This window comes from Neopsephotus bourkii, unplaced genomic scaffold (assembly GCF_033783945.1).
Source record: "Neopsephotus bourkii isolate Nb327-2 ecotype Australia unplaced genomic scaffold, CSIRO-AGI_Nbou_v1 NB_730, whole genome shotgun sequence".
NCBI lineage: Eukaryota > Metazoa > Chordata > Aves > Psittaciformes > Psittacidae > Neopsephotus > Neopsephotus bourkii.
The window spans coordinates 2,020,170-2,039,278 of record NW_026901228.1 but is presented as its reverse complement, the minus strand read 5'-3'; the positions used below and the strand labels follow the sequence as shown (position 1 = coordinate 2,039,278).

The 19,109-nt window shown below is 35.3% G+C and overlaps 1 protein-coding gene across 1 annotated transcript in view; it reads left to right on the top strand.

Moving 5' to 3' along the window:
• The window catches only part of LRP1B (LDL receptor related protein 1B), a 739,603-nt gene that overhangs the window by 668,728 nt on the left and 51,766 nt on the right, over positions 1–19,109 (top strand). The window contains exons 67-76 of the mRNA XM_061354354.1: positions 1,712–1,818; positions 2,528–2,657; positions 3,013–3,119; positions 3,900–4,032; positions 9,258–9,380; positions 9,935–10,057; positions 10,316–10,453; positions 10,950–11,084; positions 12,115–12,234; positions 14,490–14,731. Of these exons, the coding sequence (XP_061210338.1) occupies positions 1,712–1,818; positions 2,528–2,657; positions 3,013–3,119; positions 3,900–4,032; positions 9,258–9,380; positions 9,935–10,057; positions 10,316–10,453; positions 10,950–11,084; positions 12,115–12,234; positions 14,490–14,731 (1,358 nt within the window). The remainder of the gene's footprint in view (positions 1–1,711; positions 1,819–2,527; positions 2,658–3,012; positions 3,120–3,899; positions 4,033–9,257; positions 9,381–9,934; positions 10,058–10,315; positions 10,454–10,949; positions 11,085–12,114; positions 12,235–14,489; positions 14,732–19,109) is intronic.

The following is a 19,109-nucleotide window of genomic DNA, read 5'->3' as shown; positions in this document are numbered from 1 at the left end:
AGATCTGCTTTATTGTGACTTTCCTACAGCTTCAAAATGAAAAGTTGTTCCTACCTAAAAAAAAAAGAAATTTCTCCCAACAACTTTCAAACAAACAGGGTCCTTTTGACACTTTTTATGAAGTCAAGAGAAAAGAAAAATGACTGAAAGGTTCTTTAAAATGGTTCCTTTCTAGAAACAGTTTTTGATTTTTGTAAATGCAGGAAAAACACTAAGTTCAACTTTACTTTAGATCTGTGCAACTCGTGTCTAGTATCTTCTCATACTGGTACTTAACAAATCTCATCTGGAAGCTTTTAATGTTATGTTTGCTTTCCTTGATCACTAATGGTGCATTTTTCAAAAGCATTCATACTTGCACCATCCATAACAAGCCAAAGGACCCTTTAGCATTACTTAGTCCATTACTGTCCATTGGTACTGTTTCCTTTCAGATCTTTCCTCTTTCTTTTTTACTCTTGCTCCACTGATTTAGGCACTGCCATTTACTATATGCGTGAAGCTTTTCCCATCTCTCTGTTGAAGTCTTACTAAATGATCCTTATTCTTGATTTTACATTATTTACATAATACAAGATTTACTGTAATGAAAATAATCCCATAAATAATCCTTGTTTGCTTTTTCAGTTCTGCTTTCCCAAAGGGTCTCTGACTGGCAAAGTTTAAATTGCATGCAGAGTTTAAGTTCTACTCAGTCACCACTACTTCTCTGCCTTTGTTTAATCTAATGGTCCAATGTCCAGACAGATATCAACTACGTTTTTTTTCCAGTGTCTTCAGTAGCTGTCCTAATTTTTAGGAGGAAAGCACATATTATTCTGCTGGGGAATCTTCCACACTGGTCCCTTTGCCACTTTTTTTGTGGCAGCAATACCAAAATAGCACAGTTGTGCAGTGAAGTAAATAGGCTGAAACAGACAATCTCACCTTCTCAGGATTACTCCTTTACTCCCTGCAGCCTGCTTCTGTTTTCTTTGCCTGTATCTTGAATTAATTTTGTGCCTACTCTTCCCATTTATTGCACCTGCCTTTTATAATGACTTCAGACCTCCCTGTGTTTTGTTTCTTCCCAGGGAGTAGAACAACATACCCATTTATTACAAAATATCCTACATACCTTCCAATCTTTACTGCCTTCTATCCATCTGTAAACTCCTTAGGGTTTTGTTGCTTTTTGTTGTTGTGGGTTTTGGTTTTTTTTTTTAATTTTGTGGTGGTTTTTTTTCTTTTGTTGGGGTTTTTTTGTTGTTTTGTGTTGTTTGTTTTGTTTTGTTTGTTTTGTTTTGTTTTGTTTTGTTTCCAATTTAACATCTGCTGTTTCCTTAAAATTATTTGAAAATTCCATCCTTATCCTTACCTTTTCTTTTTTTTTCCCTCCTTTTCTGTTTTCTTACAAGTTGACAACAGTGGTTTCTCTTATACTATCCGTTGACTTTTACAAATTTCTCATTCTGTTAAATCTCTCTAACATTTTTGTCAGTATTTAAGTCAGGAGAATATTGTCATGCTTCCTCCCATACTTGATTTCTGGAAAACAGGTTTTGATTTGAAACTCTATCCTACAGGAAAAAAAGAAAAAAGAAACAAAACCCCTCACAGTTTGCAAGTTTTGACTTTGATGTAGTCATTCATTAAGTAATTCAGGGTTTTATGTGTAAAATATTTTATGGAAATGCTAATAAACCTAGGGTTGTTACTTCTCTTTATTCAGAGCCTCAAACCTGCACTTTGAAAGACTTTCTTTGTGCAAATGGAGACTGTGTTTCAGCAAGATTCTGGTGTGACGGAGACTATGACTGTGCAGACGGCTCAGATGAGGTAGGCTTCTTCCAGGAAAAATACTTCTTTAGGATATAGTTAGGTTTATATTTTTGGAGAATGGATTCCCACACATGAATATTTAAAAAAAGCAGCAATGATGATTCTACACAATCCATATATACAAATATCTTTAATTCATTAAACCTAAACCTAAAAGAGAATGTACAAAAGAGAACCTATCCTAAAAAGAGAATGTACAAATAAAATCAAGTCATTTAACAATAGTCTGCATCTTTTTATCCTAGCAATAACTTGGACCTCTTCCCATCCTGGAAATATTTTGTGACCTGGTTGGGGAACTGTTCTTTCTACACATAGCAGTGTTTTGGTTTTGTTTGGGGTTTGTTTGGGTTTTGTTTTGTTTTTTTCTAGAAAACAATATAGACTATTTGTTGTTTAGCATATATTCACTAGATAAGACTTTGCTATTTTTCTGTTCATTCGTGTCACTTTTGTCCCTTGCCATTTTTCTGTTCATTCCTGTCACTTTTGTCCCTTCTTTCATGCTCAGCTGCTTCCCATCAACTTAGAGAGTGCAAGCTACCTTTCTTAAATCGTATCTATAAATACACATTTTTAAATAAGGCTGGCTGTATTTCATAGTGTGCTGGAATATTGACTGTAGCTTCTGTGATAAACTGTATATTTACCAATGTTTATATTAAACTCCTTATCTTGTATGTACTTTTTTTTTTAATTGTACTAGAGGTATTGTGAAACAAGCTGTTCTAGAGATCAGTTCCAGTGTTCCAACGGTCAGTGCATATCTGCAAAATGGAAATGTGATGGTCATGAAGACTGCAAACTTGGGGAGGATGAGAAAAATTGTGAACCAGGTATTGTTTTCAATAATGTTCGGAAATAAAATTTAGTAAGGACTAAATCAGAATGAAATAAGGATAAACAAAATCAACAAATCAAATTTTCTTAGGCACTAGAAGTAGCAAGGAGTGCAAAAAACAATTCTTAGTGATAAAATGCAAATATCCTTTCACTATCATTATACAATTTACTTATGATGCAACAATCCAGTTTTGTCAAATATGTTGTAGTTTACGAAATATTTTGGGAAAGCTCTGGTCATCTACAAATAATGTTTACTCAGTATGTTAACCGGATGAAAACACATTATAAAACAACTTATATATAAATTGTCTTCTTCTTAATGCTAAAATATGTGTCTGTAATCAGCATCTCCAACATGCTCTTCAAGTGAGTACGTGTGTGCAAGTGGAGGCTGTATTTCAGCATCTTTGAAATGCAATGGAGAGTATGACTGTACTGATGGATCTGATGAGGTAGGTGATAAATTTCTGTTGATTTTTTTTTTTCTCCTCACCTACTCTCTGACATGAAATTTGTTAACAGTTTTAGATCTGAAAATAATTAAAAGGGTAAATGTTTTGGGATTTTTTTTGCATCGTTGAACACTGCCAGATAACAGTCCCATGATTTTTGTTCATTGGTAGTTACACTGCATTATGTTTGTTATAATAAAGAAAATTGTGTCCCTTAGGTCAAAACCTGATGGTGGTTCTGGGGGGGTTTACTTCAGGAAATGCTTTGTACTGGCAGAGTGGAGACATTTGTGTCACAATTGCCTCCCTCTGTCATCTAGATTCATTTCATACAGTCCTAGCAGGCACCTCAGACTGCATGGGCCTTCATGCCATGCTCTACTGTTGCACTGTTGATATGTTTTAAAAAAATTATCACTTTCATGAACAACTTCAGGAAAAAAAATACCAATTCTGTTATTTCTCAGAACCATGAAGGTGCCAGTTAGAGTATAAAGGATCATTTATTGTAGGACTTCAGAAATGTAAATGTAGCCATTGTTCCCATTGCTAATATTAAGCAAGATAAAGAAGTAATACCAAAACACATATAAGTTGTGATTACAGTTTCACTTGGACTTAAGAAATTATTTAAATTGCACATTGTATTGTCAGGGACAACTTTATTGTATTAAATACACAATGCAATAAAAACCAGCATTGGTAAATTTTGTTCAGTTTGTCTTAAGTATGTTGCAGCTCTTGTTCATTAATACTTCATTTGTATCTGTATTCACACAGATGGATTGTGTAACAGAATGTAAAGAAGATAAGTTTCGATGCAAAAATAAGGCTTACTGTATACCTGTCAGATGGCTTTGTGATGGGATCCATGACTGTGTGGATGGCAGTGATGAAGAAAATTGTCACCAAGGCAAGAGACACATTTCTTTAAAGGGCTTACTTTATCTTTTTTTATATTAACACACATTGTAATTTAGTGGTGCCCTGGCCATTCTGAGTGATGAAATGAAAGCTCTGTGACCTCTTTTGACCTTATTCTTGTGATTTTGGGGGCCCCAAAGCTGGTTGAAGTACCAAAGTGGGGTCTCAAGAGAGAAGAGTAGAGGGGAAGAATCACATCCCTCAACCTGCTGGTCATGCTTCTTTTGATGGCGCCCAGGACATGGTTGGCTTTCTGGGCTGCAAGTGCACATTGTTGGGTCATGTTGAACTTATCAGCGAACACCCCCAAATCCTTCTCCTCCGGGTTGCTCTCAAGCCATTCTTTGCCCTTGTTGTATTTGTGCTTGGGATTGTGCCAACCCACATGCAGGACCTTGCACTTGGACTTGTTGGACTTCATGATATTTGCATGGGCCAGCTTCTGAAGTCAAGGTTCCTCTGGATGGCATCCCTTCCGTCCCGCATGTCACCCATTTGGTATCCTCGGCAAACTTGCTGAGGGTGCACTCAATCTTACCATCCATGTCATTGACAAGGATGTTAAACAGTGCTGGTCCCAGTAGCAATCCCTGAGGAGCAGCACTTGTCACCAGTTTCTGCTTGGACATCAAACCATTGACTGAGCTCTTTGAGTGTGACCATCGAGGCAATTGCTTATCCACCAAGTGGTTCTTCTGTGAAAATCAATGTGTCCCCAGTTTGGAGACAAGGATGTCATGCGGGATAGTGTCAGATGCTTTGCACAAGTCCAGGTAGGTCACCTCACATGCTCTTCCAGTATTGTCCACCAGTACTGTAACCCTGTCATAGAAGGGCACCAAATTTGCCAGGCACAGTTTTCCCTTCGTGAAGCCATGTTGGCTGTTGCCAACCACCTTCTTATTTTCCATGTGCCTTAGTGCTCCATTATCTTGTTGAATGCTGAGATGAGGCTGAATGGCCTGTAGTTTTCCCAGGTCTTCCTTTTTACCCTTGTTTCCCTTTTAAAATATGGGGATTATGTTTCCATTTTTCCAGTCAGTGGGAACTTCACTGGACTGCCACTTCTCAAATAGAATGGAAAGTGGCTAACCCAATTCTCCCAGTTCAGGGACCCACAGATGCATCTGTTGAGGTCCCGTGGTCTTCTGCACCTTCAGGTTCCTTAGATGTTCTCCCACTGAGGGCAGTTCTTCATTCTCCTAGTCCCTGCCTTTGCCTTCTGTGACTTGGGCAGTATGGCTGGCACACTTGCCAGTGAAGACCAAGGCAGAAAAAGAATGTGGAGTATCTCAGGTTCCTCTATTTCCCAGGTAACCGGGTTACCTGTTTCCTTCTGGAGAAGGCCCACATTTTGCCTAGTTTTCCTTCTATTGCTGACATACCTATAGAAGCTTTTCTTGTTGCCCTTGATGTCCCCAGCCAGACTTAATTCTATGAGGGCTTTAGCTTTGCTGACCTGATCCCTGGCTGCTAGGACAATTTCTCTATATTCCTTCCAGGCTGCCTTTTCTTGCTTCCACCCTCTGTAGGCTTCCTTTTTGTGTTTGATTTTGTCCAGGGAAAACTTGCTCATTCATGCAGGCCTCCTGGCCTTTTTGCCTGACTGCTTCTTTGTTGGGAAGCATCGCTTCTGAGCTTGCAAGAGGTAATCCTTGAATATTAACCAGCTTTCTTGGGTTCCTCTTTCCTCCAGGGCTTTATGCCATGATACTCACCAAGCAGGTGCCTGAAAGTGCCAAAGTCTGCTCTTCCGAAATCCAGGGTAGTGGGCTTGCTCTTCACCTTCCTTGCTTCCCTATGGATCTTGAGCTCCACCATTTCATGGTAACTTCAACCAAGGCTGCCCTTGAGTTCCACATCTCTCACCAGCTCCTCCCTGTTGCTGAGAACAAGGTCTAGCATGCCACCTTTGCTTTTTTGGCTCTTCTGTCACTTGGAGAAGGGTGATGGTACCAACACATTCCAGGAACCTTCTGGCTTGTTTATGCCCTGCTGTGTTGTCCCCCTAGCAGACATTAGGATGTTATTTTGTTTGTCTAGGGAAATGAAATTTTGCAACTAATAAGAGCCCATAAAACTGCAGTTTGAATTCTCACTCTCTTTAGAGAGAACTATGCACATAAGTTCATTCATAGGACATTAAACACTATGCTTAAACCTTCATGCTTGTGATTAAGCTTCCAAATATGTATTTGAGAAATACATCTCCTGATCTAATTTTCATAGTTCGATAATTGTGGCAAACAGAAATTCTTAGATTTTTTTAAAAGCAAAATTTGTCTCGGTGTTTTGTCAGCTTCTTAGTTTTCTCCAGATTTTTCATTTCCTTTTCTTTTAAGTAAGTGAGTGAGCAGTTCTCTGTGTTAGTCATCTACAGTCACATGTGTGTAACTTCAAAAGCATTGCACAGTACAATAATAAGTAAGAATAATAATCAGAGATGAAGCAGCAATTACCAAGTAAAATATCTTTTGCTTATTTTGTTGTAAGTTTGTTAAGCAACAATTACCACTGTGAAAAAAAGGAGTTATATGGGATGATTAATTTTGAAACAGATCAGAAAATGAAGAAAATAGGAAGAATATTCCAGATATGTTTAGATACAAAGAGAAATCATGTTTTGAAGTGTTGAAGAATGAATTATTTTAAGAAGATTGAGATAAAGTTTTTAAAAAAGTTATACTAGAGTTTAAAACTGGACTGTACCTCTTTAAAAACCAATGAAGTGTAAGTAAATAGAAAAGTGGTCATTTTATCTGAAGCCCACATTATTCTTTGGCTAGCACAATGGAGTTTCTGTGAACTACAGATTGCTCATAATGCAATAAGAAGCCTTTTGCCTAGTTGATTATTGCTGTAATACTTTGTATTTATGTCACAATTATGATTTCTGTTACAGAAATCTGTTTTCTAAAGGAATTATGACAGGCAGAGCAATCACAAGAAACAAATGCCAGTTTATCTCACTGATAACTATTTTTTTCGTCTTTGGAAATACAGCAAACACAAATGGAGTTTCATTCTATAGCATTCTAAAACAATCTCCATGATATTTATCTGTAGCCCAATGTTCATATTTATAAACCTAGCTCTTTTCAATCTTATTATACAGCTAGAATTATGGTTATATTGTCATTACACACACACTCTTATTTATATTCATGTCTTTCATAATGAAGAATACTTGAATTTTATATATTTTTCTTGGATAATAATGAAGAATATTTCTGTTAATGTTCCTGAGTTATATCTGCAATGGGAGTTAATTATATTTGGTAACAGAGAGTTCCCAACATTCTCTTACACAGTGGGTATTTCATGCAAATCAATATTGGGGGGGGGGGTGCAGAATTAAAACATTCTGAACTCTGTATAGTAAAACAAGTGACTTTTTTTATTTTAATGAGGTGTGAACAGGGCACTGAATAAATAAGTAAAAAGCCACTGGAGCCTAATGTAAATATTGGGGTGGGTGTAATGCAACTGAGGTAAGCCACAGCTAGAGGTTTGGTGTTAACATATAAAATTTCATTGTTTCCTCCTCTGCAGGTACACAGCTTTATTTCTTTTACACTCCTCTCAGGAAACTGAGAATTCAGTTACCATGAAAATATGTAATACAGAAAATCTATTTCAAGAAGTTTCCATAACTTTGCTGATTGGTAACGGTAAAATTTAGTCATAATTTTGAAACAAAATGCCTTCTTACTGCTGCACATATTAAAACTGAATCCATCTTAAACAAATTTTTAAAGCTTAAGCACTCCAGCTTAAAGCATTTTCTCTCACCCTCTGTTTCATTTTATTAGATGATCAGATCAATTCTGAAGTTACATGGAAGAACTTTGCTTTTTCTTCCATGGAAGCTGCCTTCTGTGTTAAGTAAATATCCCAACGAGAAATTTCAGAAGTTACAAAAAGGAAGAGACTGTTAGAGGTCACCTAGTCTTTGTCTGTTCTGTGCCTGCATGACTAGATCTTCCCTAATTACAGAATTTATAGTTGATGGGGATGTTACAAGTCTGGACAAGCCTATTACTCCTCAGAAGAAAAAGATGCTACCCCATGTCTAAGGGACTGCAATCACTTTGTCTCTTCTGAGCACAAGCTGTTGCTTAGAGAGGTGGAGCTGCAAGATCAGACATTCATATAAAACAAACCTGTACTGAAGTGGTCTTTCACAAGATTAACCATATTTCTGTGTCCTGAGTTCAACTATAGCAGTCATTTTTCTCCTTCTTAGTAGCTGGTGCAGTGCTGTGTTTTTGACTTTCAGCCTGGGGACACCACTGATAATACTGATGTTTTCAGTTGTTGCTTAGCAATGTTTACTCCAACCAAGGACTTTCTGAGTCTCATATTTTGCCAGGGGGGAGGGGAAGTCATAAGGAAACAGAGACAGGACACCTGGCCCAGACTAGCCAAAGGGGTATTCCATACCACAGCATATCATGCCCAGTATATAAACTGGGGGCAGTTACCCAGAAGGGCTGGATTGCTGCCCAAGTCAGGCTGGGTATTCGTCAGTGGGTGGTGAGTGGTTGTATTCTCTTCCCTTGTTATTTCCCTTATCATTATTATTATTGGTGGTAGCAGCAGTGGTTTGTGTTATACCTTAGTTACTGGACTGCTCTTATCTCAACCTGTGGGAGTTGCATTCTTTCAGTTCTCCTCCCCATCCCTCGAGGAGCAGGGGGCAAGGAAGAAGGGGGAGTGAGCAAACAGCTGCGTGGTTCTGAGTTACCAGCTTGTCTTAAACCACAACATTATGTCTTCTGATTTGTACCACTTTTTAATAGCACAAATTAATGGAATTTTGGGGGTGGATTTGTTTTGTTTTGTTTTCTTTTTTTGTAACTGAGTTTTGAGTGTCTGTCTTTGATAACTGCTTTTTGTAATCAGGCCAAATAGGTAATTCCTAGCTGATAGTCATGAAAAGAAAGTGAAAGAAGTGTAAGGTCAAGAAAGACATTTTTGAATTAAAACTCCTCTCTCCCTTTCGAACCTTTTCATTTGGTATTCGTACATTTAGTTATGCTAAATGTGTCATTCTCTGCAGATAGTATATGATAAGTGATTGTACTGGGTTTATCAAGAACTAACATTCTTTCTTTTGTCTTTCATTTTTCTGGTTTGATTTTTTTGTTTGGTTGGTTTGTTGTGTTTTTTTTTGGTTTGGTTTTTTTTTTTTCTGTTTTTTCATCCTCCCAGGGGGAAATATATGTAGAACTGATGAATTTTTGTGCAACAATTCCCTTTGCAAACTACATTTTTGGGTTTGTGATGGAGAGGATGACTGTGGAGATAACTCTGATGAAGTTGCTGAAATGTGTGGTATGACATTATGTTTTTCGGTGTTTTTATGTGCCTAAGCAAGAACTGACACTCAATGTACATAAATGTATAAGGACGTCAGTGTCTAAGTTTATTTTATTTTAGAAGCTTAGCTTGAAATGTGGGATATCGCTTTCTGTTGTTGCTGTTCAAGTAATTTCACATAAGGTATTTTGTGAGAAATTAATCTTTTTGTAGAAGATGAGAAAAAGTCACTTGTAGAAGATGAGAAAAAGTCACTTCTACATTGAAATACTGATCATCATTAAGCTTCCTACTTCCTTTGTTTTATTTCTGTCATACTGCTGATTTTCAAAAAGAAGTGTAATTAGGCTTATCACACAAAATAATTTCATTTTCTAAATGAAGAACTTATACTGTAAGCATTATTAAAATGCTATTACATTAGGTACTAAAGTTAAAACCAAGTACCGTTCATATGCCATGTATAAGTGTTCCCATATCTGCATATTACTTTGAGAAGGAGACATTACAGAAGTGTCAAGAATACTAGCTTTTAATAGCTGATTCTTTTTTTTTTTTTTAATGTACAGTAAAGTTTCCATGCCCTCCAACAAGGCCATACAGATGTCAAAACAACAGGGTTTGTCTACGACCTGAGCAGATTTGCAATGAAGTTGATGACTGTGGTGATAACTCGGATGAAGATCACTGCGGTAGGTGACATTACCTTTCAAGGCATTCAGATCAAAGAAAACAACTTGAAGGCAAACTGTGTTACAGAGATCTGCTTGTCCTTCAGTAAAGCTTAACTGGAGGTTAGTAGATCAGAATTTGAAATTGAAACAAATTAAGCTTGAAATAATTTTCAGTTCCTTAATGCTTTGTGGTCATTCCCATTTGTATGTATCTAAAGTAATGTAAGATTTTTAAATACTGATTTATTTTTCTCTCATTAATTTGCAATTATATAGATAAAATCACATATAAAGCAAGACCATGTAAAAAAGATGAGTTTGCTTGTAATGATAAGAAATGTATTCCAATGGAGTTACAGTGCGATTGGTTTGATGACTGTGGAGACGGTTCAGATGAGAAAGACTGCAAAATAAGTGAGTTTGACAAGATATGTTTTTGTGGTTGCAGCAGAAAAGAAATAATTAACTGATACTTTCATCCATGCAAAATTTACTCAACAACACAGAAGTTAATTAGAGTTGAAGTTGTGGGGGTTTTAGTTAAAGAAAAAGTACATTCTGTTTGACCTACCGCAAGAGGAGGGCAAATTTTATAGCAATTGAGATAGTAGTAGTTTTTAGAGTAGTTCTTGCATTTTTGAAATAGCTTAGCTGTAAGTTGATGGCATTTTATTTCATATTAGAAACAAGATCAATTTTAGTAGTGAATTCTTGGTGAGAAATGAAGTATCTCAATTAAATACAGTCAATTTATGTATATATGTAAGTATATACTGTAATATCATAGGTTTATGTACAATTTACCTGATACTCTTTTGATAGTTAAAATTATTATTTGTTGTTATCTTAGGTCTCATTTTTACCAGTTAAACAAATCTGTAGCAGTTTTTTAGATTTTGTTTATGCTTAGGTGTTGCTGAATATACATGTGAAGATGATGTGAATCCTTGTGGAGATGATGCATACTGTAATCAAACAAAAACATCCCTTCTGTGTCAGTGTAAACCTGGGTTTCAGAGAAACAAGAGGAACAGGCAGTGTGAAGGTACGGGTCTTTTCCTTCATCCCCTGCTGTACAGTGTTAAACATCATCTGCACTGTCAGTTTTCTATGCTGGAGAAAGGGATACATATCACATAGTTTTTCTCTATAGAGTAAAAACTCATAGCTATGGGTTTAAGAAATCCCATTAAGAAAAGAAACGGAAAGGATTTACAGGATGTAGATTTCCGCATTTTATCATGAAAGGTTATCAAATATTAAGATTGGTTGGGAATGTCTAAAGGTGTTTGGTAGACTGTAAAGTGATTTTATGATTTAAAGGGTAAATGGATGGTTTAAGAACTAGTGAGTTATTTAACTGAGAATTTGGGATGTTTAAATTGGTATATGAGAATATTTTGGGATGTTTAAAATAATGAAGGTGCATAAACGAAAACAAATAAAAATAAGCATATTGAAAGTAAAATTCCTTAGAAAATGTAGTCTTAATATATATGATGGCGCACTGGTTGGAAAAAAGAGGCACAGTTGTTATAATGAAAGAGCTTATCAGAAAGGCAAGATAAATCTACTCTCCCAAAGAATGGGTTGTGAATTTATTTTCTTTACTGGTCATCAAAAACTTAGAAAAAATGTGGCCATCACTTTAGTGGGACTATCAAAGTGAATGTATACTTGCAGTCAAAAATTTCCATCTTTGGCTCTTAAGCAAAAGGTATACACAGGAGCTTTTTCCAGTAAGGGATAACCATGTAGCTTTCACAGTACCAGAGACAGGTATGTTGGAGATAATTGTAGCAGATATTTTCATTCTCAAAGTTGATTTCAAGGTCTGATGATAATAGGTTGATGTAGGAAGGATGAAGAAATAATATAAAAAATCTTTGGGATACTTTGATTGCAGTGGAAATAACAGTGATAACTGCAGAAGGCTTCTTTATACTGTTGCAAGATAACACCAATGTTTATGAGACTCCTTTTGTTCATCTGCTTTGTTCCATGATTTTTCTGAACATGTTAAATAATAGTTTATTAAACTATAAGTGTATAAATTACAATTCTTTTCCTCATAGATATCAATGAGTGTATGGTATTCGGTGCCTGCTCCCAACACTGCAATAATATTAAAGGGTCATACAAATGTGCATGTGAGAAAAATTACAAGGAGAGGAATAACAGTTGCATAGCAAAAGGTAAGGCTATAAAAATCAAACTGGAGAGATAGTACTAAATAATTTGTTATGAACAAGATTGGTAACACTGATGTGTTGTATATATGGTTTATTTTTATATAAATATTTATTGAATAGTGCACAGAAATAATTCCCAAAACCACTCAGGTTTACCTTTCATTTCAGTAAGCAGTAAATTCTTAGCACTTCTGTGTAAATGAGCATATCTAATATGAAAGTCCATTTCCAACTTCATCTCTACTACATCTCTATTTTCAAAAAGATAGATAAGAAAAACAGAGATTTTATATAGGCAAGCATGTGAACATTTTGGTGAAGTTTCAGGAGCTTGAGAAGAAGAATTAACTCTTTCATAGAAACATGTTTTAGGACTTTAGAAATAAGTTAAGTAGTATTTGGAGTTAATATATTTTGCTTTGTCTTGTTGAGAAATCATATAGAAGTCATTTAAGTAGAGTTTTTCTAAGTACAGTCACCTAAGAATATACTCCTCATATAAATCAGCTGCCTAGATCATGGTCTAGTGAAAGTGAAGCAGTACACACATATAGAGGTTACTTCTGCCTTTCATAAGACAGAGGTATTGCACAAAGTAGAGGTATTAAGACTGGTATTAAGAGGTATTAGAGGTATTAAGACTGGGTATTAGGTAACTTGCTAATTGTAATGAAACAAGCAATAATCCAGCTGCCTGAGTAAAGTTAATCTTTATGGATCTGTATCTGAATGACTGTAAATATGACCATAATGTCTCACCTGCAATCGAGTGAGATTTTGATGTGAATTTGACTTATGCCTACACTTGGAGTCTTCGGTGCAGAATGAGTGTTGAAGTTAGAAGATGTGGCTCCTCATATGTCTCTGTGCATAACTGGTACACAGCTATGAGCAGTACAGGATCTGAACCTTATGATCAGTAAGCACATATTGTGGACATGCATCCTACAGCCATAATAGATTGTATCATGTTAAATCCAGTTCTTCCATCTTTGTAACACACGAGTCAGTAATGTAGGTATGGCCATGCTGGGTAGTTAGATGGTGATAGGTTTCTAACATGCATTGTTCACATTCTCTTGAATCAAACTTACCATGGGAAGATTATATCATTAAATTGTTAGTAATTTGTTCTATATAATGTGGGGTTTTTCAGGACATAGCATCATTGTGTATTGCGGCAAAAGCAGTCAGATTATGGCATGGAAACAAACAAGCTTTGTAGATAGTGGCTTGTTATTATAGAAATACAGACATAATTCCTAGGGGTTATAATTTGAATATCTGGGAATCATTATCCTACATCTGAATTTTTCACAGCTTCATTTCCATTGTAATACAGTTAATGTTTCCCTCTTTCCCGTGTTGATACTTGCTTTAATGAACTCCTCTTTTTTCTTGTATTTAGCAGGAGTGAGGGAACAAATTATTTTTGATATTTCATGTTCCTAAGGAGGAAATGTGTTGGACAGACATTATTATAAGTTGATTATCTATAGATAAATGTGATATAAATAGGCAAATTACAAAATTGCAAGTACATTTTAATGGTTACATCAGATTTGAAACTTTCTCAAAACTTGTTACTGGAGAGCATTTTTTAATGAATAACATACTTTACAACATGTGAATCAAGACAGTAGCTAGGTATCCACTAGTACCATCCATTCACAGGTATCCATAAATGTTCACAATCTGCAATATAAGGAGATGTAAGACACAACTGTCTATGTTCTGTAGCAACTTTCATCCAATTTGCTCATATTGCAGACAATTTCAGAATTTCACTGCCTTCACTAAATACAGGATCATTCAAATTCTAATTTCCAATTAAGCAATTTCAAATAATGCTCATTTGCAACTTTGTGTTCCCTTAATAAATATGTATTTTGGACCCTCTAGACACAGCATGTATATAAAAATATATAGCGATTCATATTGGGCTTAATGTATAATATCCTCAATTTTGTATACTGCTTAAGTTGATCAAATTGTTATATATTCCTCAAAACTTAGTCTTAAGTGTCACAGTGTGAACTTGGAGAGCACTGAAATAATACACATAGTATGAAGAGTTCTATTTATCATCCAGAGTGTGAGTGGTTTTGCTGTCTTCAACAATCAGAAAATAATTTCAACATAAGAAATTATAACACAAATTATATAAGATAAACATCAAAAAGCTACTGGAGTGAAAACTACTGATTTTGCATTGCTTGATACTTACGTTATTTTTGTTTCATTACAATAATCCCTAGGCTCTGAAGATCAAGTTCTCTATGTTGCTAATGACACTGACATCGTGGGTTTTGCATATCCATTCAACTATAGTGATGTTCGCCAGCAAATATCACATATTGAACATAATTCAAGGATAACTGGAATAGATGCATATTTTCAAGGGGACATGATCGTTTGGAGTACTCAGTTTAATCCAGGAGGGATTTTCTACAGAAAATTTCATGACCAGGAGAGAAGGCAAAGTAACAGCGGCTTGATAGTAAGTGGTCAAAATCAAAGATTACAGAATACAAATTTATTACATTTTTCTTTTCTAATTGTCTATAATATGTGCTCATTAAAACGTTTACCTGAGAACAGTTTTATTCAAATGGAGTATATATCTTCTAAGGCATTTTCATTGAAGACTGACAGATGTGGGTCTCTAAGAGAACACAACTGTAGTATTTAAAAAAGTTTTCTACAGAGAAATAGTATGTGAGAAGCTTGGAAAGGTTATACCATCAAGAGATGCTATTATAGATGTATGTAAGCAACACATGGTTTAAAGAAGGGCATGAGTTGCAAAATGCTTGGAAGACCGAAAATGCAGATAGGCCAAAAGCGAGCTTGGTTTCTATAGTGACCATGTAAACAATAATATTAAGAAAGATCTGACAAACATATAAAAATTATAACAATATGTATTTATTCCTTTATATGTTGAACTGTACAGTATCTTCTTTTCAATAAACATTGATGTAATTTTGCACTTTACAACAGAAATTAGGGTTTTTATAACCTAGGGTATTTTCAAGTGTTCTTTACTTGAAAATAGATGCAGGCTGATAGTTGAGAACAATGTGATGATTCTTTAAATTCATGTTTCTATAATGCTGTAAATTCGGGGTTGTTTTTTTTTTACTTAGGTGTGGTGACATAGCAGAGTTTTCGGTCAGTAATAAATCAGATTAGAAATATCACCTTTCTGGCTGTTTCCTTTAGGAGAGGTAGCAGTGAGTTAGCAGTGATGACCTTACATCACATGAATACTTGTATATACCCAGCAGAATAAACAGCAGTAGCAACAGTAGACTAAGCTGTCATCTATCATTCAACTCTTACACACCTGAAGGCACTTCTAAGTACCTTTCATCCAGAGGTATTTCCTTTGCAAACAGCTGACATTCCTGACCTTCAATGCCAGAACGGCAAAAAAACCTGAGGATGTAGACAGCAATGGACTGAAGATATCTAATGTCTGTGATGGCATATGTATGGGAAGACAGGTTAAAAAACAACACTTCCACCTGTCCAGCACAAGATGGTCCAGGTTTTATTGATAGAAAGTATATGGAAGTAAAACTAAAGTAGAAAGTGAGGCAATGGACTGGGTTGCCCAAGGAAGCTGTGAATGCTCCATCCCTAGCAGTGTTCAAGGCTGGGTTAGACAGAGCCTTGAGTGACATGGCATGGTGTGAGGTGTCCCTGCCCATGGCAGGGGGATTGGAACTTGATGATCTTAAGGTCCTTTTCAACCCTAACTATTCTATGATTCTAAGAAAATTATTCCTAGCATGTCTGGTAGGTCAGGTATGTCATTTGAGTTTTGGGGAAGGATTCTTCTGTATGTATTGAAGTTTACTGTGACTTTTCTCACTGAAATGTACCTGTGCCTAGGAAATCCTGATAGACACATCTCTGTCAAGTTCATTATTAGAAAGTAATGAACTTGTAAAGTCTTGTGATATTAAACTTGGGGGGGGGGGGATATTGTTATTTATTTCATTTCTTTTTGGTTAATATGCAGATGCCTTCTGCAAGGATAAGGATGTGACAATGTCTTCCTGTTTAATAAAATGTTGTTTGAATTACTGTTATTTTCCTGAAGTACTGAAATACTTTCTGCTTTTTATATCCCTGTTTCAGTATTACGCAAGAATACTTTCTAGTCACTCCCTCAATTCAGAATTATTGGAAAAAATATGATTTTCATTATAAACTATTTTTCCTTTGTCAGTGCAGGTAGTTGCTCATGAATGTTCTTGATCCAAGGCATACAAACCTTTTTTACAAATCTGCATGTGGAAAATGCACAGACTGTATCTGAATATGTCTTTGATAGATTTCATTTATATTTGTGAGGTATTTATTTCTCACTGTGTTAAACTATTCAGGATATTTTCTCAGCATTCTCTAATTCATACTCAAATATTATTACCTTATATATATAACTGATCAGTGGGTTAATTGGTTTTATAGTGTTGCTTTAATACAGTCATTTAGGTTTGGTTTTGAAAAGCTTGAGAATTCCTTACTTTTAACCCAAGTTTTTTAATGGATAAGTTTTCAAAGATCACATTGTAACTTTTATATCTACACTTTGATATGTAAATCAGGACAACAAACTTGAGCAAAGTCACCTGCATTCTCAGGTAATTACATTAATGCAAAAATCCATCTCAACTGCAATTGCTTCATGGAATTAGCATATCAAGAGCCTTCCTCAAAGAATAGCTTTAAGTATCTCTTGTATTTTTCTGCAAAAAAGAGTTTAAGCTTGGTACAAATTGAAGTATTAAAGGAAACAGTAAATATAAACTCTTCAGAGTTTATTGACAGAGGCAGAAGAGGAATGCATTCTAATTGAGTTATGATGGTATAAATGAATTGCTGATAACTGGTGAAGCTGTTTACTGGAATAATCCTTGGAGGAGATATAAGTTACCTGATGTCAATATTCAAAACAGAGTGCCTTGCCATTTGAACTCAAGGGCTGTTTTTCGTGGAAGAGGACATAAAGTTGAACTTTAAAATAATTGTATCATATAATAGGAAGAAAAATATAGGTTTTGTAATGTATCCAGTCACTGTGTTAGCAGCTTCCTCCAGTCTCAGTGTTCTGAGAGCTTAAAAAGGACCCTTAACCACTCCTTTGATATATTCACATGTATATTCACATTTGTCCCAGGGCCCAGTGAAATTCAGTGCATCACTGTGAATGGAAACAATTTCTAGACTGCTTTCTCTAAATACCACTAATTTGTGGTTTTATCTTAAAGCTATAGTTCTGTATGGATTAATTTTATTTTCTCAGGAAACCGTCTGTTTCTAGAATCAGCTGGTTGGGATTTTAAAATGATCCTACTAATGTAATAAAAATGATGGTTTAATGAAGCATTGCATCTACTGGGCTGCTCATCTCTTGAGGAAAATTTTCTGTTTCAGCAAGTAAAAGCCTCTAAGTTTTCCAGTATTATTGTTTCTGGGTTGTTTTTTTTTTTTCTGTCGTTCCAATAATATGTCATTAGATAATGCATTTTTTTTTTAATGAGGGTATTTTAAGCAACAAAAAAATCATTAGTTTACTATTCTAGAGCAATGTCATACCAAAAATGTCAATAATGTAAATAGACAAAATATTGCTTAACACCTGCTTATGGTATAAATTAGATCTGTAGATTTATTCTTACTGTGTTAAAATGCTAAGCATCAAGATGATGGGTTTCTGCTGCATGTGTGACATATTTTCTTCATTCAAACTCAACTTTTGGGGTGGAAAATATTTCTGTAATCTACTGTTACATCTGCATGGTTCCCAATTTCAAGCTTTTTTTTTTGCCTTTTTTTTTTTACTTTCCTCTTTTGTTTCATTATAATCTTTTTTTCTTTTTTTTTTTTTTAATTTTTTATCTTTAAAACAGGTTTTACAATAGGTAGCAATTCTGATCAAAAGTCACCAAGCTGACAGAGTCTTTAGTTAGACTATAATATACCATACTGTAAAAGGCAATTAGGCTTCAAGCCCATATTTTTCTAATAAGTTATAGTACATTTTATTCAGCATCAAAGTGGGCTAAAATAACTAGAAAATAATAATGTGATTTTGTTCATGTGTTTTCGTCCGTGTTCTGTATGCAAATACATTCTTCAAAATTAGCATAATCCAAATAAGCCATTAGGTAAAAGCTCATTTACAGTAAGTAATTTTCCTAGACAGTATGAGAAGATGCATAACACATCAGAAATATGATGTAGCTAGGATGAAATTTAATGAATACAACTGAGAATTTACACAGCCATAGCATCAGCTAGTGCTTTTTATTCTCTTTTTTTATGTCTTACACCAGATGGCTCCTTTACCGTTCTGGTTATATCCTTGTTCATTTGATCTTTAATATGCACCGCAGTATTACTGGAATTTCACTTCTGTATTGTTGAGAAGAATGAAAAAGAGTCAGTGTTAATAAGCAGCCCAACCTTGTTCTGGAATCTTTTTAAGACATTCTTTTGTCTTATTTGCTTGTAGACCAGCTTTTGGGGAACTGTCTCTCACTCTGTATGGTAACTCCCATCATGTCCTTACCCGATACCAGAAAATGTAGTTGTACTGTCAACAGTGGTTCTTTAACAGTCCACAGAAGGACAAGGGGCTGTGCTATCCATGATAGCTGTTTTCCCTTTAGAATAATGTTTGGTTCCTCCTTGTAGGCCAGTGTCATTAACCTTTTTAGAATTAAAAGGAGTTTGGATTAAAAATACAATTGTCCTTATCTGCAAATACCCACATTTTTCGATATCTTGTCCTTTACATGAATGTTGCTTGGATAATGTAAAAAAAAAAAAATGTTTGTGGTATCTCTGGAACCATATGCTAC